The sequence below is a fragment of the Lissotriton helveticus genome, chromosome 7 (assembly GCF_964261635.1).
Source record: "Lissotriton helveticus chromosome 7, aLisHel1.1, whole genome shotgun sequence".
In the NCBI taxonomy this organism is placed as follows: domain Eukaryota; kingdom Metazoa; phylum Chordata; class Amphibia; order Caudata; family Salamandridae; genus Lissotriton; species Lissotriton helveticus.
This window is the reverse complement of record NC_136068.1, coordinates 1,882,359,594-1,882,383,330: the sequence shown is the minus strand read 5'-3', so window position 1 is coordinate 1,882,383,330 and position 23,737 is coordinate 1,882,359,594. Positions and strand designations below refer to the sequence as shown.

The 23,737-nt window shown below is 43.4% G+C and overlaps 1 protein-coding gene across 2 annotated transcripts in view; it reads right to left on the bottom strand.

Annotated features, from left to right (window-relative positions):
- LOC144770854 (C-type lectin domain family 2 member B-like) overlaps nt 1–22,111 on the bottom strand; it is an 88,146-nt gene extending 66,035 nt beyond the window's left edge. Inside the window, exons 1-3 of one of the 2 annotated variants that reach the window (XM_078655634.1) lie at nt 21,529–22,111; nt 13,120–13,182; nt 11,070–11,221 (exon numbers count right to left, since the gene is read on the bottom strand). In XM_078655634.1, the coding sequence (XP_078511760.1) occupies nt 11,070–11,221; nt 13,120–13,182; nt 21,529–21,766 (453 nt within the window). In that variant the 5' untranslated portion in view covers nt 21,767–22,111. The remainder of the gene's footprint in view (nt 1–11,069; nt 11,222–13,119; nt 13,183–21,528) is intronic. The other variant, XM_078655635.1, reaches the window with a different exon arrangement.
- Between the last annotated feature and the right edge of the window lie 1,626 nt (nt 22,112–23,737).

The following is a 23,737-nucleotide window of genomic DNA, read 5'->3' as shown; positions in this document are numbered from 1 at the left end:
TGGGGTGATCTACTCATCAAGTCTCAAGGCTTGAGCCAGGGGCTCAATATAAATATCAAATAACAGGGGTCAAATAGGACACCCCTGTCGTGTTCCCCTTTGAATACAAAAACTTGGTGTCAATAATCCGTTAAGAATAACAGCAGAAGCCCCTTCATAGCATCTAGCTAGTACATTATTAAACGGAAGAACAAAACCCATTACTTTTAGGGTCTCCCAGAGGTACAACCAACTCACACGATCAAACGCCTTGGCGGCGTCATAGGCGGCTACCGCCAAGGGTTCCGACTGTGCCACCGCCAGGTCAATACACCCAATTAATTGTAGATTTTACTCCTGGATGTATCTTTCCGGCAGGAAGCCCTTTTGGTCCTCATTAATTAGTTGCGGAGCTACCCTCACCAACCTCCGTGCCAGAATGCTAGTAAAGATCTTATAATCTGCATTCAGCAGGGAGATTGGTCTGTATGATTCAGCTCTAAGAGGGTCTTTACCGGGATTCGGGATCAGTACAATTATTGCTTCCTTCCATGAAGGGGGGATTCTGCCTTCTGGGCTAAAGATAAAATTAAACAGCTCTCTAAGTCTAGGCACTATAACTTCTTCCAAGATTTTATATACCTCCCCCGGAAGTGCGTCTGTCCCTGCCGCCTTATTATTTTTGATCTTCTTTAGACAGCTCCTTATTTCTTCATCAGAGATTGGACCTTCTAAAAGGTCCCGGCCCTCCCTTGACAAACTAGGTAAAGCTTTACTTTTAAGCCGATCTTGGATTGATGTGGTGGAAGGAGCCCTATCTTCTGTATAGAGGTTAGAAAATAAAGAAAGGAGACACCTCTGTATATCCTCCTGGTGACAAGATGTCGTACCACTCTCATCCACTATTAGCTTATTGATATTATTCCTCACTCTGTCGCCTTTGATCTTCGTGCAAGGGTGGCCCCTGCCTTTTCGCCGTATTCAAAATTTTCCATATTGTGAACAGCCCATTGGGCTCTAAACTTTTGATCTAGTTTATCCCTATAGGCCAAAGGATGACCCTCCAAGTCCTTAAGGACTTGTGGCAAATGATCTAATGTACAGCTAGAACTAACCGTTTCCTGCCTAGAAATCTCCTCCTCCAACCTTTTAAGTTCTGACATTTCTTCCCTATTTTTGGAGCTTATCCAGCTGTGGAGTACACCACGGACATCGGCCTTAAACACGTCCCAAACATACTCCAATGATGTTGAACCCATATTCTCGGGGAAATACTCCACAGTTGATGTTTCTTTTTAACTCCTAATTCGACAACATTGCCCTTTTTAATGTCCACCTAGGAGCAATTGTCGATTTCCCCTTACGATAAAGGAAAGTTATTGGGGCATGATCAGACTAAATAGATGGAAGAATAGAGATATCTACTAAAAGCTCTAGATATGACCTATCCGTAAGGATATAGTCTAATCTGGAAGAGTGGCCGTACTTTTTACTAAAAAAGTAAAACCCGGTTCACCCTCCTTCTTTGAGCTCCATAAATCAACTAACCCGAGTTCATGCATCATGTTAATCATTGTCCGACGCATGCACTGAGCTCCCACAAAGCGGCTAAGATTAGACCTGTCTTTGGAGGTGTTAAGGAGAATATTAAAATTGCCACCCATTAGTATTGGTGTGGTGACTTCTGCAAGTTTGGCCTGCACTATAAGGAGACAGGCCGGCTCGTCGACATTAGGGCCATAGTAAGACACTAAGGCAAGTTCCACCCCCTCCCATCTCTACCTGCACCAAAATACACCTCCCAGATTGGTCAATTAACGTATCCTAGATGGAGGTATCTGAGTTAGATCTAAATATTATCGCTACTCCCTTGCTATGCACTGTTTGCTCTGAGCAACGAAAGCTCTCCACCCACTTATATTTACTAAAAATGACTTTTGCTTCAAGATAACCCAAATGGGTTTCTTGTAAGAGGATAACCTGTGCAGAGGGTTGCTCCAAATATTTCATTATTAGCCTCTGTCTTCGGGGGCATCGGAGACCATTAACATTCCATGACAGGAACTTTATTTCATTCAATGTCATCCTATACCATATTTCCGTCCAGCTTTAAACAGGCTGAAGTGTATTTACACTGACAACTACAGTGGAACAGAGAACTTTTTTTACTTTCTACCGCTGCAACCCCACCTGTGCTCCCCCTGACACCCATCCTCCCTTCCACCCGTGACTCCCCTCGACCCTCTACACCCATGGGGAACCCTCCCTTTTCTCTGGGCATATGCCCTTGGACAGAGGCCGAGCCCCACCCTAGAAGTGTGGCAGTAACTACTTGATTTAGTCGACTAAATTCTCAACTGTACTACTTAAACATTTATCCATTTCAACAAAACCACTCATCCGAATTTTGTTTTGCCTAAATGTTCCCCAAAAAATACAACAATGTCATGCATAGCTTTTACTAAATATGCTCACTAATCACACCTTACTAACACTTCCACCTCCACCGCTGCTTCCACCCCCACTTTCCTCTCTGATTTTCTCTATTAGGGAGTCCACTTCTTCTAATTAACGTATGTTATACATGTGATTATTCCACATTATACGTAACGATGCGTGGAATCTCATCCGGGTCTTAGCCCCCAGAGCGTTCAAAATCGTCCTTCTCTTCCCCAGTTCCCACTGCTTAGTGGCCGTAATATGGGAAACATCCAAACGGATGGAAAAAGAAAATACAGTAGAGAAAGAACTGCACTTTAGCTGACGGGCTTTCAGAGCAAGAGACAGGATCCTCTCCTTAATGGTATATGTAAGGAAGTTCACCAAAAATATCCTAGGGTGCTCTCTTCCTTGAATCCTCCTGAATGGATCGCGGTACACCCTCTGAATATCCATACACATGTCCATGCCTACATCTTCAGAATCTTTCAGGATAGTACCCTTCAGGAGGCAGACAACAAAGTTCTTATATCGTTCCCTTCCGGAACATTTAGAATTTTCAGGTTGTTCTTCCTGAATGATATTCCAACCGCTCCATATCATCTTTCAGATCCTGATTTTGCTTGACCATTTTACTCATCGAAGCAGATGATGCACACAAGGCTTCCTTTATTTTTGGTAATTCTGCCTCGAGAGCGTCTGTTCTTTGAGACACCTCCTCTACTTTCTGAGCGAGTGCTTCGCAGGAGGCCTGGATAGCTGCCTGATTGGCCTCTGAGGTGGTAGACCTCCAAATGATGTCATGTTTCAAGCTTAACAAGATATAAGCCAGCGTACCAGGGGGCCCAGACATATCCGCAAGACCAAGTACAGAATGGGCAGACTGGGCAGATGGTGAGGATAACAAATGAGATTGGTTAAGTAGCTCAGGAATTCCGTGCGTCGAAGTTCAGGGTTAGACCCACCCACTTTCACTAAAATTGTGGGGGGATCATCCTGCTCGTTTTGCTGAATCTCTAACGCCGAAAAGCTATTTGACAGTTCTACTGACAGGTGGATAGAAACTATGTGGTCCTGCGCGGACGAACACTTCACAATAGCAGAAGGCTCAGTGGAAGGTTGGGTACTTACCTCACTAACCACCATGTTCTCAGTAGTAATGGTAGCTGTAGTTGTAGTGACCAAAGTCGCAGAATCAGCAGGGGTAGAAACAATTGCCATATTTAAAGCCACCACCTTGTCCTTATCCTTATCCATTATGCTATTATTCGTGCTAATATTCTGCCCACACACCACAGTACTGGTGGAAATAACTTTATAGAAGGATTTCAGTGTGGGCGTAATAGTGCCTCCCCTGGGTTTTTTCTTACGATCTTTTCCCTACCTGGGGGCGTTCCTTCCGCTACAGAGGTACCTATTGCCTGCCTAGTGGTAGCCTTTACTACCACTATGGGGGATGAAACAACCTTTGGTTTCGTGATTACAGCAAGGCTGCTAGGGGGCCTGTTACGCAGCGTGTACCGACAGACCATAGGCTCGTAGGGGGATATTTCTTTAACCGGACTCACGTTACTATCAGGGCTGCTACCCACTCCCTTCTCCATACGATAGATTAATTGGGGTACAGAATTTGTTAAGGTGTGCAACGCAGTGCCCTCCGTGTAACCCCTTGATACTGGAAGGAAGCATGTGTTATTTAAGGTCACCTTGCCCAGCTCACTCACGCACCCCGCCGCCTCACTCTCAGCTCCTACCTCCCTTCGTGTTGGCTTGGAGTCCTGTAAGTCTTGTAGATCCTGCAGTTCCACTGCTTGCTGAGATATATGAAACAAGCATTGGAAATGCAATAGGTCTCGCATTAGGAAAGTTTGAGCTATTGGTATTATAAATGATTTTTTTTTATTTATGTGTTGTTTTTGAAAATACCTAAATTAATAGCTTTGTCATTTGCAATGCCAATAGTTATAACTTTCGCAAATGTGACACCTATAGCATTTGTAATGCAACATGTTTTGTATTTACTTGACTTAGATGTATTGCTATTGCAAATAACAATGGATTTTAATTTTTTTAAGTAATTAATACTTAATTAATTTAATTTTTAATGTCAATAGCTTTAAGTTTTGTAAATAACTTTTGTGAACATTATGTTCAGTGTTTTTTATTGTGAAGAAAATCCAAGAACAAAAGTGAAATATTAACATTTTTTTGTGATTTGTAAGAAAGCTTGAAAACAGCTTGAAACATTGAAAGAACATATTTGAACCGTGTTAACTTATTCCGGCTAGCATTCTCGTCGTTGGTTGCTACTCCGTTATTTTGAGCAAGAAAATGTTCCCAAAGAAGACAGGATAATATGAGCGTGTCCTATTGCGTAAGAGACGCGTAAAAAAAGCACCATATATTCCGTTCAAAGCACTTTACTGAGCACCAGTTTCTACTTTGAAGAAAGTGTAACATTAAATACAGTAAAACTTTACTGCCTCACATTCATATATTTAATTACTCAAGCCTTCGCGCTTTGCTGCGTCATGAGGGCGGATGCAGTTTAACGGATGACCATCTCTTTATGAAGCATTCCCATGCTCAGAGAATTGCCCCCTCCCATCTCGACGAACATTGATGAAGTTCTATGATGATCGAAAAAAACGTCAGTTAACTGGTTTATCAGAAAATTATATTTATGTGCGGTACTATAAAGGTGTTTCAGTGAGCGCGCGAGTGGTGCGCGCTGCAAAGAAGCGAAAATAAACAAGCATTGGTGCTGCGCGGCTGTAGAAAAATATATACAGTTCCTTATTATTATCAAGAGGCGTATGTGTGAGTAGTGCAGTAAAGATGTCACTCAGGAGGCAGATGTTCAACAACTCGGTAATTACTATCCCTGTCATTGCTATTAGGGTAGTCAGAGTCCTTTCTGTCTAAGTCTATAACAAGAGTTAAATGAAGTATTGGATGCCTAGAAGACGCTGTGAGCACCTGCATACACTTGCACTGCCCCTCGATACACATTCCTGTGTCTGCACCCGAAATGGCTGATCATGCTAATTTACCACATATGGTAACAATTGTTTTTTTTCATAGTGGCAAGTCCGTTCCTGCAACCAGGTGGTAACCTGAGTGCCTGTGCAAACCAGTGATTTCGCACTGCCTTGACCAAAAGTGTGCCGCCATTCATAGATTAAAAGCACATGCTTTTAAAATTAGAGTTATAGACAATATCACCATTGAATTTTTACTTAATGCTAGAGCAACCTATTTCTGAGCCCTGAACAAATAGGGGTACTGTGGTATATGGAGAAGAAGTCAGTTGCCCACGTTATGTGTCGGAAGACACCAGGATTAGTTCCAATGTATATCCACAATCTAGTTCCTGAAACACATCTCCTCTGCATTTCCACTTGCTTACTAACTGTTGACACGCTCCCACGACTCTGCGACGCACTGTGATGGCAGTCTGTGAGGCGCTTTGTGGCTGCCTTAGTGCCTGCTGACTGCAGCAAGAGTGCGACTGACCAAGTCCGGGAGTCTCCAGGAGACCGACTTCCCCAGTAGCAAAAGTACGGTATCCGTAAAGTGGAAATAAGACCGCTTTAGAATTTAGATAAAACAAGCAGCCAGGGGGCATGATAGGGAGAAAGCAACAGTGGGAGGGGTGATTGGAGGACGGAAGAGGAAACACGATAAGAAAATGATTTACCAGCCTGTTCAAAGATGCTAACAGAAGCACAGGACAAGCAGCCACAGGGGTACGGGAGGGAGCAAGAGACAGCAATGAGAGGGTGATAGAGGGATGGGATGGGATAGGATATTAAAACAAGTTAAATGAGGAGACACGCCTGGCGGCCGTGAAACTGAAAGCACGGCCGGCCGGCCGTGAAACCCTTTGATGCAGACGGCCTGCCGGCCGTGAAAGTGAAAGTAATACGGCCGGCCGGCCGTGAATAATTAGGGGAGGAGCAGCCAGGAGAGAGCAGGAGCGGAGGCGCCAAGCTGGGGAACAGATGTCTGGCGATTTGATGCTGTGCACGCGCATTTCAGGTCAATGCGCTTGCGCATTGACCTAAAAGCGCACGGGCACAGCACCAAATCGCCAGTCTAGGTAAAGTCTGTTTAAACCCCTATGGTCTCGCTCCGCTCAATGCGCATTGAGAGGCGAGACCTAAAAAGGAGGTCAGTACCGCACCCAGGGTTAAACAGGGTTTCAACAAGAGGGCCCGCCGCCTCCACACTCTGGCAGCACCGAAGAGGTGGCTGCAAGGAAGCTCCGAAGCCACTCCGCCCCCGCCGCCATGCAACATCCACGCAGCCCTGCCAAGTATCACGCATTAGGCGTGACACTAACGCATCCCAGTGCAGGTGTCCGCATCACCGCACTAAATGAATTAGTCACGCATAATTAGGGACCCCCAGGCGTGCTATAACAAGGAGCTGCAGCAGCGAGGCAATTGCGCTACGGAACGCGTGCATGTGACTGTCTGAAAATTAAATAGAATAGATTGATGAATGTTGCACTGGAGAGCTGGCAGCACAGCCTGGTGAATCACTAATAAACACACCAAGATGTCTTTCACAGCTCATCGTCGTCGTTTTCTATTAAGGCGCGCTTCCCTGTGATCACGTGCAGGGTGATTAAGCACCCTAGGCTGCAAGGCAGCCAGTCAGGAGGCTGGCGGCAGCTTTGTTTTTCAGAGCGCGCCCGTCTCTGGCAGAGCAGTACTTTTTCTTCACTTGCGAGTTGGAGTCTCACTCAGGCTTTGCTGGACAAGACACTGAGGTAGGAGGCAGCCGTGGGTTTTAGTTTTAATTTGAAGTCGTGTATGGCCCACCCACACTCGCAGAATTCACCTGCCAAGACGTTCACACATTAGTTAAAAGAGGCACACTTGTCCACCCCTGTTGGTTCATGAACATAATCGGCTCATTTGTTGGAGGCTCGCAGGCGGGAGTCCGGGGCTCACTTATCCAGTCACGCTGGGGTCCCGCTTCTGAAATTCATGCCCTCGATCATCTAAAAAAAAGGTTTTTGAAAATAGCAACCATCATGCATTCATTTAGATACTATTTTGTCCAGCCTGGTTATGATGCACCCTGAGACTTTGAAATAGCAGTTATATATTACATCACAACGGAAGCCTCCTAGAAAAATCGAGTTCTAACTGTGCACCAGCAGGAGTCCTCTTTAAACAGCAAATGGCGAATCATGGAGCATTGGTTAATTTTTCTTTTTCATTTTGTTTTCAATGACCGGGTGCATGGAAACTTTTGTTTGAACTGCATCATCGGGTTTAAGGTCATAGTTTATTGTTAATTTAGGCAGCATTCACTGCAGTGTGCGCTTTTTACAATTGTGATTATCACTATTCATTCCTGATTGCAGCATATTTGACTGAGAAGTGCTTGGTATCATTTTCACGTAGTAGGCATGGTGAGTGAGCCCAATATGATTCACTGCAGAGGGTCACGTATTTCTTGGCACAATTTGTGGTCACGTGTTTGTAGGTGAACTGCGCCACATGTTTAAAAGGATTGTTTACACCTGTGTTACCACAAATTTGCTATCAGTTTGCTTGGTAGATAACTTTGTTTGTTTTAGGGATGGTGTAATGGGGGGCTAAGCTGCCAACATTGGCACATGGTGTGAATCTGCGGGTTTCCACATTGGATCTTATCTCTACTCACATTGTAAGTCGACCGTTTGCCTATGTTTGGTTTACTTTAAGTTTCATGGTTGCTTTTACTCAGGCCACCACTCAGCACAGGCGCATTGATTGACCGAGCAGCTTGCCGGCGCTGTTCGCAGGCCCCTGTTAGCGCACTTTAGTTCAATTACTTCTTATTGTTTCTTGTTGCTTAAATGGGTGTAATTTCTGATATTTATATGTTTCTCTTTATGTTTCGTTGCATGATTTTTGCTCGTGAGAAATTGTCACTCATAGTCGTTGAAATGTCACTCAAAATTACACTGAAATTATAAAAATGTCACACATAGCAATCTGAAACCTTGGCAGCTATGTCCACGCGTTCCACACCTGGGTCGTCTCACAATCCAAAACAGATGCGGGGAAGCAGGCAGGCCAAAGGAGCAAACAGATAGCAGACAAATGGGCGTGAACAAAACACGGCAGGTGCGAGCAAAACTCAGCTCAACCTAGCCCCTAAAGCGCCACGAAACCCAGGGCTGGAAACAAAACAAAAAAAAAAGAAAAGAAAACGCCGCCCTCCGTGCACGCCACACCCGACCTGCGGAAGCGTGGAGACCGGCAGAAATCGGCAGGTAACAGGGCAGTGGTGGCAGGCGGGAGGCAAGGGCGTGAATGTGAGCGTGGACATAAACCGGCAAACCATATAAAGAAATCGGCAAAAGAGAGGTGACTCTAGGAGGAGAAAGTTAGGCTGAAAATGTGCCGAAGAAACCTCATATTCAGAAGCGTCTCAGCAGAGTCTCAGAGCAGCGTTTACGATAGCCTGCTGCAGTGCTCAATCCGCCTCCTCAGCTTCCTCACGCCACACATCTCGGGCGTTCGGGAGCTCTCTGTCAAGGCCGTTAGTTACCGGCCGCCATGTTCCCTCTCTGATTTCTGCATTCACTATATAACTCTGCAATTGGGAGTCCTGTGGTATTTCGTCTGTATTGCTTTATTTTTGAATTATGGACTAAAATCTTTCGATACAGTCAAATGTGAGAACTCTGATTAAAGTATATTTTGGGGCATCTAAATTTGGGGTACAATTTTGCTCCCACACACTTTTAGCATGTGCTGATTACCAAATTCTTCTCCATCAAACATGAACATAATTGTGGAAGTAACACAATTAATGAAATTGTGATTATCACTTCAAAAACTAATATAATGATTTTTTCTCAGATGAGTTTAATGAAAATGCTATCATGAAGAACAGCCGATGCCCAAATAGCACCTATGTGTAATTACAGGTACCTTGGCCTAACATTCAGCTAGATAGGTCACTTAAAGGACAATAAGTCTAGAGCCATTAGAATCTCTGCAGTCATCATATGATTTGATAATTTAGGCAGTTCTTAATCAGGAAATAGAAGGATCTAACAAATGTCTAAAAGAAATAGACAAGAAAGCAAGCCTTCTCCGTGCAAGCACCCAGGCTTTGAATCATACTGATGCAACTTTGGAAGCAATTTCATATCTTCTGTTTCTGCCTGTATGCACTTGATGTGAACTTGGTCTGTTTGCAACGAACTCCTATCCAGCTGCCACCATTACTGTCCTCTGCAAATAAGACTGACTTTTTACATTTGTATATATTACATTGAGCTAAGTATACATCTTTGTCTGTTGGATTTTGGTGTACATTGCCTGGTGTGTTTGGCTCTGACTCTTGAAGATGAGTTCTCAATGGAACACCAGCCTGACGAAACAAGGCTGACCAAACTCCAAAATTGATGAAACTCAATTTTGGGAAATCCTATAATGACAAACTACCTTTTATACAAACAGTCAAAGATGTTAGTGAAAAAAATATACTGGACCTGGTTGGAATTTAAAAAGAATTCAGGGGCATATTATCAAGCCCGCGATAAATGCGTTAGCGACTTTTTAAAGTCGCTAACGCATTTTTTTATCGCACTATTCTCAATACGTCTGTAACCAGAGTTAGAGATGTATTCTTGACTTCATCTATCGCCCTCGCGCTGGGGGCGATAGATAACGCTAGTGGGATGCAGAGTGGGCATTCCGACGTCCAACCACATGTAGAATGTGGTTGGAGGTGGTAACACCCTATTATCAAGGCAGGCGTTGGGAGAAGGAGACCTGCGATAAACTAGTTTATCGCAGGTCTCCCAACGCCTGCTTTGATCAGGTGTTAGGCATTTATAACATGGGGGTGTGGATCATAAAGCTGAATTCACCCCCCCATAATTATCAAGGCACACATTAGCGCGTGACAACAACGCTATTGCCGACTATCGCCGGATTTAATATCGCCTATGTGTTGCGCGTTGATAATAACGGCGATAAAATCCAGCGATAGCCGACGATAAGGAAATGTGCGATGTGCGTTTTTTAACGCACATCTTGATAATATGCCCCTCAATTCCTAAACATTAGGAAATGTAGAAAAATATAAACATTCTATTGGGAGGTCAGAAAAAATGGAACTGGAACAGGATGAAATTAGGGTATAGGGGGTTGCTTAAAAAGAAGAATGGAAACACAAAAAGGGGGCCCTAAGTGGAAATACTCCCTTTAAGAAAAGTAGAGGGGTATTTGATAAAAGCCAAACTTAACCAAATGATTTTTCGTCAAGATGGGCAATCAACTAGTTGTTTTCTTCAGTGTGGTGAATACCATTATAGTTACAAAAATTGTCTGAATATGTTCAATGAAAAAGGTTTGTCAGAAATGCTTTAGTCATTTTTTTTGTCTAAATGCACATACAATGAGGCACTTCCCTGTCCTATGTGTGAAGCTAAACCGCCACATTTGGACCAGGCCAGTGTTATATAAATTAACCACATCAAAGAAATGAAGATAAAATCAGACCTCAACAACTATTCTTATACTACATTTGTGAGTAACTCCATAGGTTATCATATTTCACTCAAATACTGATTCACCTGTGCAATAATTTCATTACATAGATGCAGATAGCTTTCCCACATTCCTTCTTACCAGAGTGGTTTGATCCAGTATGGTGGCCAGGTTGCCATTATGGGACTCGCAGAACTGTTGACTTTGATTCCAGGACTCCTTTTTGTTTGAGAAGAAGTAACATTTTCCATTAGTCCACATCCAGTCCTTAGGACAAGGCGGAAGTGATGCACCTGGTGAAAGATGGGTATTGAGAAAGCTGAACACTTTTCTACTATATCTTACACTCTTAAAAACCTCCTATACCGAAGGCTTGGAAGAACATCTTTTCACACATCTGAAGTAGAGTTCAGAGCAAGACCTTCTTGTAACTTGGAACACTTCATTTTCAGAGACTATTTCAGAAGGCGAAATCTTTGACAGACAAACCTGCTTGGTGTATTAGACCTGCGTTCTATCGAGGTCGGCTTAAAAGTGCAACTAGGTCCTGGTCGCTCTCTAGCTATACTTTCTATTGACGCTTTACTTTTCAAGGTGCTTTTTCTCTTAAATATTTAAAACTACATGTCTCTCACTCCCCTGTTTTGATTCATGGCATTTTTGTGTCATTTTGTTTATTACATTTTACTATTTTTTTTATGAATTCAAGTGTGATTTTTAGTATGTTGTGTTGTTTACTTTTCAGCCATTGATGCCTATAAATGCTTTACACAATTTCACTAAATTACGCCTGTCTGCTCCATGCCAAAGCATGCTCAGGCACATGCCAAAGTGAGCTCAGATTTAAATTATTAAAGCCTTTCCCTGGACCAATCAGCTTAGTCACTTTATTGCTTGCGGTGGACTATCATCCACCCCTGTCATTAATCCACTTTCTTACACCTCTCTTTCTTGCTCTGTCGCTGGGTTTGAGTGAATTAAAGAAATACAAAGGAGTGCCATATATTAATATTCATACATAAAGGGCTAAATGAGAGGAAGTGGTTGATCACACACAAGAAGATGAGAGTCGGATTCTATACTACCAGTGGTAAGGACATTAACTTAACTGTGGTTTTCAGAAACAGGTAAAGAGGGGCAGCATTTGGCTATGACTAACATTTAAAAGACACAACTTATATCAATGTTAAATTGGACAAAAAGTCTGAGAGAAGTCTTAGTGATTCAACCAGATGAAAGACCTAGGAAAGAGAAAGGAATCTAGAACTAGTGTATAGAAATAATATTCAATTAAAATTGGGTTAAAACACGTCACTGTAACAAATAGCATTTATAAATTAAGTTTTAAACAAAAGGTAGGTGTATCCAAGCCTTTCCCATAAAACAAGCACTATAGTTGAGAAACAAAATTGAAAAAAAAAACATTAAAATTATTATGGTTATTGGAAAACAAGCATTACCTCACACATTATTTTATGGATGAGCACTGTGAACATTTCAGCTGAGGTAGCTGACTGTTGGTGTTGGTGGTATGGACCCTCAAAATGACTTCAGGCCTGGTCTTGTCCACAGAGATCGACGTAAATGGAGAAAGGCAGTGCAAAGCCTATTCAATGGGATCAAGTTCAAGAATCCACAATACAAGGCTTTGTGAACAAGTATTCAGATTGTTAGTTGTTTAATGGGATATGAGTGACACATACTTCCATTTGTTACAGTTCTTAATGTCTGTGTTGTTTCCCAGACTATGTACAGTATGTCTTTGATCTGTAGGAACTCTTATGCCACAAGCGATATAGTTATATGAATTACAAAAAAAAAAAGCAGTACACCAAAAAATAGATATTTTGATATTGCATCAGTATAAGGATCAAATGTAAGGGAATGGAACATGGATATTTAATTGTTTTTTGCTGTACTTCATAAATAAAACTAGCAAGACAAAGGAAATAGCACACATGTTTGCAAGACAAAAATAGACATACCTTTAAAACAACATTGTAATGATCCAAGGTGCTAGACAAGGGAGGCTATAAAGAATGAGTTATGATTGAAAGAGAAAGGTGGGATTGGGAAGTCTTTAGAAATGGTTGTGAGATGAGTGAAATCAAGCACATGGAGAATAGATTTTTATTAATCTAAGCTATAATTAATTAGCATATGTTTATGGGATTGTTTCCAAATGTCTTACCTGCAAGCCACACGATTATTGCTAAAGAAGTCACAAATGATATTGCGAGAAGTGCGATCAGTACTGAAAATGAAAACAAGGAATGTTTGGTAACTTGTAAAATTCAAATAAGTAAACATTTTTTTCCATTCTGCTATAGGTTAAAATATTTGCATAGCACCTAACAGGTGTCACTTATTTTGTGATACATCAAAAGACAAAGGAGGTTAATGCCTAGGTCTCCCACCATTCAGATACCCAGCCAAAGGACCAAATATAATGAAATAGAAGTATTGGGCATCATTTGCTCTAGGAGGAGAATCTTTGGAATACTTCCCTCAATGACAGCTCTCAGGATTTTCTAGTAAGTACTGGCAGCAATGTCTCCTAGTTATAAACTCTGTGGCTTATTTATGAGGGCAGTGTGTCGCTTTTGCATCATGTAAAGTGGTACATGGGTGATGCAGGGCTCTCATGTTGATTCATGAAGCCACGCATAGACACCTTGTGTACCTTTGAGTGGACTCATAAATCATGAGTAAGGCTAAGTTCCAGGGGTATTGCAGTGGGCTTTCCCATGCAACAGACATGGAATTTGATGCTGCCCCTGATTTACTAAGTGATGTGAACCTAGAGAAGCGCCAAATCCGTATGCCTCCCGAGGTGAGGCGTAACAAGGAGAAACATATTTATTTTTCCTCAGTTTTTCCGCTTTCCCTGTGTGCTACATTCTGCAGCACACATAGAATGAGGGAAACACCTCTTAGGATTGTTTTGGTGCAGCCCCTTCCTGCACAAAAACAATCTTGCATTTCATCATGGTGCAAGGGTGCCTACATTGGCGCAAGGCTGCCGAAACGACACCAGTGCAGGAAGAAAGGACAGGAAAGCTTAAATATGGTGCATTTCTGCCCTTTCACTTTGGCATAAGGCAGCTGGCCAAGGTGCCTTGCTGCGCTGTGCTATAACTAAATCCCATAAATGAGCCCCTATGAGAGGGCGAGAGTCTGCCTGACCTGGTGTCCCACTGATCTATTGAATAATTCAAAACTGCCCATAAAATATCTGTTTCAAATGAAAATGTGGTTGCCCTGGTGATAAACAGCCCCAAATAAACGTGACATACCTTGTATCCCCAAACGATAAAGTCATTCTGAAAGAATAGTATATATTAGTTTCTTTGGGGATTCATTTTCAAGATAACTACAATTTTTGTATTTTGATTTATAAAGGGAATCTGTTTATTCAGTGCTCTAAAAATTAAAACCTTTTCTGAGGTATGCAAACATGAAGCAATTTCATTTTGTTACGTATAAAATGTATTTATTTATTATAATTCCATATGCAACTTTATACAACACAAAACAGCCCTCTTGAGTCCCATTTCATCTCCATAAGGAGCTCTACGGTGTGGGAAACATCCTTTGCAACGCAGTCATTACATCGCACTACCTTTACAAAGCAGTCATTACAATGCAACATCCTTTACATCGCATGCCATTACAACGCAGCCATTACATCGCATGTCACTACAACACGTCATTACAACTCATGTCACTACAACGCATACCATTACAACACATACCATTACAAGGCATAGTGTTTACTGCTATACTATCCAACACTTACCCTACTGTTGCACTCACTGGAGTGGGAATAGTAATTTTTACCCCTACACTATCCAACACTTACCCTATATGCAATGTAATGGCATGCGCTGTAATGGTATAATGCAATGTAATGGAAAGCGTAGTAAAGGTAGTTTCTAAAAATGTGTTGTACTAGATGTTGCGATGTAAAAACTGTGTTGTAAAGGATGCGTTTTAAATGTATGCGTTGTAACGTCATACATTCCTACTACGCAAGTGTAACCAGACTCTACAGACATAAGCCAGGGCACACACTGCGAAGTATAGTCTGTTGGCTTAAAGGATATATTTTGGTTTAACTACCTTTCATTCTTTGAGCTTTACATCCCCATACCATCTGTATCTTTGCAGTACTTGTAGAACCTGCATAAGACCATTGTGGTCATGTTTGACCCATTTGTAGTATCTCAACTCACCACATTACTTTCCAACCTGTGGTTATAGGTATTGAAATCCACTGCTTGCACTATCTCTGATATACCCTTTGATAAACAAGGGCAGAGTTTGTGAGGGGCCACCTCTGTATGTATCTTCAAGTCTTCTTGTGCAGACAGGATCCTGCACACTGAGCTGATGCCATGCTAAATGTCTGGAAGGGTTAGTGAGAGCCACTAACCCATTCAGACTCAGAGAGGAAGCAAGCCAACATTACAAACACAAGCATCAGACATGAGTGGATGCAGACTGGATAGGTAAACAGAGAATGCTTTCACAGGGCAGGGAGGACTCCAGCAAGGAGGATCACAAATAAGGTATCTAACACATAACCTGAAGTAGTGCAAATCAGAAAAGGAGTGATCACACTCAAACAACAAAGCCAAACAAAAGCACTGCTTCTTATAAAATATGCAACACTAATGCCACACCACACTTTACCACGCATCATAGCACCTGCTACCTCACCAAGCCAGACCTCACAAGTCCACTCCATGCTATTTTAAACAACATAATACAACATTGTATGTTAGTCACGCCTTAATTATCAATACTAGATAATGACCACACAGCGCCGACCAGTCCTTTAACATATTGCACCAGACTTAGCCACACCAAAGCACACTATTCTATGTAATGTAGTATGACATAGCACCAGAAAGATATTAGAATAAACAACACAACACCACACTATGCCATACTGTAAAACTTCACCAAACTACAAAAAAACTTTATGAAATCACATCATATAACTAGAAAGTACTCAGCCATACATATCTACAAAACACCACAACACTCCACACCATGACATTACAACAACACAATGCATACAACTTTGAAGATATGCTCACTTCACCATACCCGCCACCTCTTATAGCAACACACCACACAGAAACTCTATGTCATCCTATTCAGCTCATTATCTTTCCAAACCACATCGCACAACACCCACTTTACAATACTGCACCAATCATCCCTTAACACATTGCACCATCAACTTAACAGCATGTACAATACAACCCCATTTCTCCATATTAAACACTCTATAGCCAATAATTGCCCCGTTGAGCAGAATCACGAGAAAGCTGGTCAAAGGATACATGCTGGGATACTGTGTCTTTTCTGGCACCCAGCATCACATTAAAATCACCACAGACAATGTAAGATGGGGCCCAGAGATATATTTCAGATAAGTCGAAGTCAAAGACCTTTGGATCATCCGTATTTGGACCATATGGCATACAAATAGTAAACCGATGACTATCCATTGGAATTTTCTATATCAGCCAGCACCCCCCCCCCCCAATCCATCTTTTGTTGCGGTATCTCCCCACCTCCTATCCTGAGCTAGAAGTGCAACCCCCGCCCCTATTGGCGGAAGAGTAACAGGAGAGGGTTAGTGTCTGATAACCAAGCTGTTTTAACAGTAAACCTTCCGTCTGAGACATATGGGTCTCCTGTAGACAGACAATTTGAGGCCAGAGCATATTGAGTTCTTCCTGCACCAGTTTCCTTTTTTGTAGCGATTTAACCCCATTAATATTCCATGAAAGAATATGCAGCTGGTGAACAGTATTGCCGCTAATACTACCGGTTGTCATTAACACGAAAGATCCACGAGCAACTCCTCCACCGTACAGTTTGTAAAGAACCATATATGCAAATATTCTCCCAACTGTAGATAGCTTTACTCCAAGTCAAATTACCTAAAATGCTGCCCAGATGCTCAGTAAGACATAAATAAATTACCCCCCCCCTTCCCTACCCCATTCCTCCCCAGCCCACCTGAGCCCCCACCCCTGGCTCCCATGGTGGCAAGCCACCCAACCCACCCCCCAGTGCTGTCTGCATCAAGGGCCTGTGCCCATACTCCCAGGGTTTGGTTGATGATGAGGTCCCATGCCCCATCAGCCCAAGGCCTGACTGCCCAGCCGCCCAGAGGAACTACTTAAAGAGGAGATTTTGACATAAAAAGCCAACGATAAGAGAGAAAAGAAAGACAGACCTAAGCCAAATTCATAAAAGACAAGAAGACATAGCCCAAAAATCAAAAACACAAGAAAATGGCTCCTAAAAAGGAAAAATCCAGCAATCCTGCCATGACTGCCCTAGCCCTTGCTGTTGACTTTCCCAAGACAGAAAGGGTTACTCCCTCCCTTACTGAATCCTAAAGCTTTTTTTTCCATCTGACCTGGAGACACCACAATATGAATACCCATAATGAGCCATTTGCACTCAACAGAGAAAAAAAGTAAATAGAACAAGAGGAAGTGTCTTCAGCCCCCTGGTTGCCCTTTGGTTAACAGTCCCTGGACCTTTAGACTGTTATTAAATTAGAGGGTCTGACAGAGTTGCAGGCTCCATAAGAGAGACAGAGGTCCCAAGCTTGTGTGTTCCTGGAGCTGCCAGCATCTTACGACTGTTTAATGGCAAAAATCGGAATAGATAAAAAAGTCAATGCCACTAGCTTTCACTGGCTGCTTAGGAGTGGCCGCTCGAAAGATCACTTGCCGAAGAATGAATAGATCAATATAGCCCCGAGGCTACCCGGAGAGCTTGCTGGGAAGTCAAAATGTGAAACAGCATACTCGTGGTTTTTTCAGTAGGTGGCAGGTATGACAAGCAGCCTGTGCAAATACTTGCAGCTGAGTATAGATGTAGTAGACTTTATTCAGAAGATCCTACATTTAGTCAGTGTATTCCATATATATGTCATCTATTATTTGAGAGTGACTTGTCTGGCCTCTCATATGCTGTGAATCATGTTTATCCCTGTTGTGCGTCTGTCTTTTGTGTTGTCTATAGGCACTGCACTATTTTGTGGTCATTGTATATATTTCTTTTTCTCGCACCTGAGCTCCTAAATTACAGGAAAACACGAGGGTTAAACGCTGCATGTAAATACGTTTTTTTTAACATTTATTTCCTTCCAGGGACATCACGCTCTTAGTCACGAGCGCCACAAGATTGAGCAAATAGCCACTTCTAACCACTCCACTCACTTCCCTTTTCACATGACTCCACACATAGTCATCAATGAAAAAAGTGCTCCTGCGCAGTGGCGCTAGTCGTAGCCCGCCTCAACCCGCAGCAGGTTGGGAAGCCCCTATGATGAAGCATGTCACCATGAGGAAACTCCGGTGAGTGAGGGGACTAAAGAAAAAGGATATTCCTCCCCTTCCTGTGTGCGAGCCACATCCAATGCCGATAGTGACTCCTCTTGTAAGCTAGGTTTCTTTGATCTGATATTTCGGATTGTTTTTTGATTTAAAATATGCCCCAACATTTGGAACACACAGTAATGAGTCATTTTTGCCTTTTAATGAGTAGTATGTAACTTGCTCCATCACAAATGAGAGTAGTGACAACATATTAAGAGAACACGTTCTACGATTCTGAAATACTAGAGGCAGAAATTATTGTCAGCGAAAATACATAGCAAAAGGGAAATTTCATACAAGATGACATTTAAGATTTCCATGACCTGTCATCTAACAAGGAAGAGTCAACAGCTTTTTGTCTGCAGTCACACATTCACTTACAAGGATATCCCCCAAAAAATAAATACAATCTATGAAGAACAGAGGCCTCAAAGTAAATTAATGACTACAACTGAGTGATTCTGAAGATGTGGAGTGCAAACTTGGATGTGCCATTTATTGCCGACAACTCAATTGCTGTTGCTAGGTACGTTACATCTTATGTAACAAAGTTGATATGAAAGAAATGTGGGAGGAGATTTCAGCAGAAGGAGTCTTAGGAAGAAATTGTAAAGTTTTAGTTTATAAAATACTTTCTCACAGAGAGATTGGTTCCTATGAATGTGTAGACCGGTTAAGCTCAGCTAGTTTTTTAAATCTAAAGGAGTTTTATGGGTGAGTTTAGGGCTTACTAATACTCGTAAAAGAGTACTGAAGTATTTTGCTGAAATTCAATATCTTGCAGAATTTGATCCATGCAGTACAGATATTCTGAAAAGTAACATGCTGGATACGTATTATCCAAGAAGAAGTCCACATCAGAAAGGACATGTCTCTATGAAATACTTCAACATTATACTTTTCAAAGTAATGTCAGTGAAAACATACATGAAGGAAAATTAGCAGTGCCTGGATAGACAGCATCTAAATGCAGGTATACAGACCAGCATTGTCTTTACCACGCATCTCCTTAATGGCATAGATCCTGTTGGAATTTGGGCTGCAACAGCAACTAATATACAGAAGATATGCAAAAATAAAGACCTGGTAAAAAATCTGGAGCAGCCGAGGAAATGAGATTAATAATGCACTCTGGAATGCATTACAAGGTGACCCTCAGTTCGCCTACACGGAGTACCTACAATCATCTTTAAAACTTACCAACATGGCAGACCTTTGTCAGCGGAACCTATCATTTACTTCTTTTCACCAAATACTAAAGAAGGTGGCAAAGAAGCATTTACTAATGGAGGACAAAGCCAGACTAAGCAAACAAGCCCATGCATGGATGTACTGCAATCGTATACAAAACCGCAACCAGCCCCCTATCTAGGTCTGTCTTTTTCTCCTTAATTAAAGACTGAGAGGCATATTCTCAAGCCCCTATCGCCACGGGAACGTCACTTTTTCTGACGTTCCCGTGGCGATAGGGTCAGCGTCATATTCACAAGGCAGCGTTAACCCAATTAACATGGCTTAACTCTCCCTTGAAAATAAGGCCTCTTTCATGTTAAATTTAGCATGAAGGGGGCGTGCAGTGGGTGTTGCGGTAGCTGTTCCACGGCAACGCCCATTGCGATGGCTGCCACCTATTATGAAGGGCGGCGATAATAGGTAGCAGCGCGCCGAACTTAAGACCCGAATAATCATGGTCTTAAGTTGGAGACACGAGGAGAAAGGCTTCATTTTTGCAGCACACATGGAAATAGTAAAATGCCATGTTTTTTCATGCTTCCTGTACATGAACAAACCTTTAAAAAAATGCCATTTTGTAAGTTTCATGTGTGCTGCACGAAGCAGCACACATGTAAGATACAACATGGTATTTTGGGATTGTTTATGTGCAGGAAGGGAACACCTTCTTACACATAAACAACGCTCCCCTGCACTTAGAAACCCTTGAGCTCTGGTGCAAGGGTGCCTGTGTTGGCGCTAAGTCGTGAAACTTAGCGCCATCGCAGGGGGAAACGCCAGGCTGTACCTCATTCTTGAGAATAGGGTGCAGCCTTGCGTTTCCAAAGTGGCGGTGAGAGGCATTAAGCCAAGGAGGCTAACGTCTCTCACCGCCACTTCATTGTGAATATCCCCCTACGTTTTTAGCAGTACGACTAGGAATGTTGTTGTTTTATGCAGACCAGCCCACTGGAAATATCAGGGCCCAAAGTCATGTACTCTCTGTGGATCACAAACACAGGATTTTATTCATTCAATATGTATCTGCCCAGCCCTAAATCTAAACCGTCGCAAATTGCTGAAGGAATTATACAACGAGGTATTTGTTCTTGCAGAACTGCAATACTAAAATGTCTCGATCCAAACGACCCAAAGCTCAACTGTAGTTTAATGAATAATATAATTAATTGCGAGAAAGCCTTAAACACGGCTAGCAGCCACGCACAACGGCACTTTAGAGACTAAGCCCTGTCTCCCTTCCAACTTCAAATGTACTGTATGAATTACCTATCCTGTACACCCTGTGTATTCATGACCCATAGATGCTTCATTCACTGTGACTTTTATACTCCCCAAATTAATTTTTACGGTACAGCTACAACAAGAATTTTTAATTTGCTATCTTTTTAAGCTATATTAAAATGGTGTTTAGTAGTGAGATTATTGGTATAGTGTTATGGTTTTAATTAACTAAACAATCAAATATATTTTGATTCTGATACAACAAATAACATCATACCTACAACAAGTCAGGACTATTTGCTTTGCCAATGGTTGTTAGTTGCATACGAAGAATAAGCAGCAACTATGGCTTGTATTTAATATTGAAAAAGTTTCCACTTGAAGCCCTGGTGACACCACGACAATGTTGCTGCTCCTGAGGTTCAAAAAGAGAAAGGAAATCCAGAGAGAAAATGAATCTTTAAAGGATTTCCCTTCCCTTACGACGCTCACATGGCATGACGTCATGCCGTAACTGCTCCACTAGTGAAAAGTGAGCAGTGTGAGCAGCGCTGTCACTGCAGGCCGGAGAAAAACGTACCGCCTGTGCCAGGGCTCAGCCCTGGTGAGACCCGGCCCAATGAAAGCCCTGGGCCTCTGTAACACCCCTGGGCCCGGTGTCACTGCACCTGCCGCACTCGTGATAGTTCTGCCCAGTGCTGGAGACTGTTGCTTGCGTACTTGACTCTTACCTTCTCTCCACCTCCTGGCCACCGTGCAAGGATCTTCCGTGCCCCGGCTCCTCCGCGGGCGATCCACCGTGCCGCCTGAGTTGAGGGAGTCCGCGTACTCATCCTGCGCGTATGGGTCTGCGTCTTTAGACCGCCTGTAGGATTGGGGGGTCTGAGTCGACGGGGTCCCTCCCGGAGTGGAAAGGAAGCCGGAATCTTCGCGGTGCATAGGCAGCTGCCAGTCAGTGTCTGTCTCCATCCTGGACCTTGTGTGATCCTGGGCAAATCACAGCAGTGCTCGGGGCTTCTGGTGACCCCCTGTCAAAACTGGGAGTACTTAGAAAACTGTGCGTCGGTGGATAGTGCCTGGACACCCTCTTGCACGCCAGGTGGCTGCCAGATTCCAGTGGTGACTTCCGTCTTGTTGCTTGCATACTTAGGCTTGCTTCACTTCCGCGTTATTTAGCAACTGAACGATAACAGCAAAGCCCGAGTCAGCATTTGCTTTACTCCTGCCCACGTCACTGCAGATGCGGCCCTGCCCGTCCCCCGTTCCACGCCCTGGGCACGAGTGACACCTTATTCTGGCTGGCTTCCGCTAAGCGCAAACCTAGGCGCCTCGAAGCCCTGCTGTGCTTCAGCGCCTATTTATGAAGGCAAAATATCGTCACTTGCTGCGCCATGTACCTGTCTGTGGTTGCTGCGGCTCCTTCTGTAGCAGCGCAGACTGAGCCGACCATCTCTTCTTTTGTTTCATGAAGGACAGAGCGCGCCCCCTCGCCAGCCATGACTGGACACAGACTGGGTCACTTCCCCCGCGCTCCACGGATGATGGGTGCAGCGTCTTGTAATGCGCGCCATTGCTTGAATAGGGGAGTTCTGAGATAAACTGTCAATTGGGAAAGGAAGCTAAATAGACAAGAGGGAGATTAGGAAGAGAAGAGGGAAGTGTGCAGACAGCGAGAAAAAGAGAAATAGAGACCGTTCCAGAGAGTGGGACAGAAATAAGAGCAGGCCAGTGTTGACCTAAGGTGAAGAAGCGAACCTTGGGGGTCACAGGTTGTTGGGGTTCGGATACAGGAAGAGAGGAGGAGCGGGCTGACGAGGGGGGTGCGCTCTGAGGATAGGAAGGGCCAATTCCATGACAACAAAAGATGTATTTTTTATTTTTAAAACAGAACCTTTAGAGAAAGGAAGCCGCTGAAGTCTGAGAAGAAAGTGGTAAGACGGGGAGTGACGACGTAAGCTGAAGATGAGGCGGGAAGCAGCAGTAGTTTGACACATTTGACGTTGGAAGATGAGGTTGTGCGGGGGCGTGGGGGTGTGTATGTGGGGGAGAGAGAGAGGGAGAGAAAAAAAGCTCGCTCCAGCAGTGGCGGCTGGTGACATTTGAAAGTGGTGAGGCGCAAATGTTTGGGACCTGTCGGCGAGCAAGCCTGATCGTCTCTCCCACACATACACACACACACAATTTGCAAGTTAATGCAGGGAGAGGGTACAGAGGGGAGGGCACTGCTAACACACACCACATCAGTCACCCGCACAGGACGGGCAGCTTTCTTATCTGCCGCTGCATCTCACCCAGGGCCTGAAGAAGTAGGAACACACCTCTCCCATCCTGATGGAACTCCACTGGCTCCCTTACCGGCCGCACCATCTTCAAAGCAGCAAAAGCCGTGACAACCAGCAAACCTGCTTAATAAGCCAGGTACTGACAGAGGTATCCTCGGGATTCTCCTTAAAAAATGTTTTTCCGCAACCTGACTGAGGAAGCAAGACTTTTAGCCCCATATCTCAGAACCAAATGTCACTGTTGGGACACATTTTACTTTATAAACCGCCATTATGAAACTGACATTCGAACGACCCAATTGCCTCGCAAAGGCATCAATACCTCGGGCTACTCTATTAAAGGACTGCACAAGCAGGCTGATTAAAGGATCACAATTTAATCTAGCATCTAACCAGATGCCTAAATAATAGAATTTATCAATGGCGGCTCCTGGCACACCCAGAGCCCAGACACCATCAGACTGGAGACCAGGAAGTTAAAGAAGAAAAAACAAGGCAGCGGGCTTCACCTTCCTATGTACCCAGGGTCAGAAACAATAGCATCCCCTTCTGCTGCTCCAATTCAGAAAAGAGTTGAGGACACACATCACAGTGCAGTCACAGTCCACTCTCGCTGCCAGAACCAAGCTACCTCTGCTGACACGGAGTGTGTCCTTTC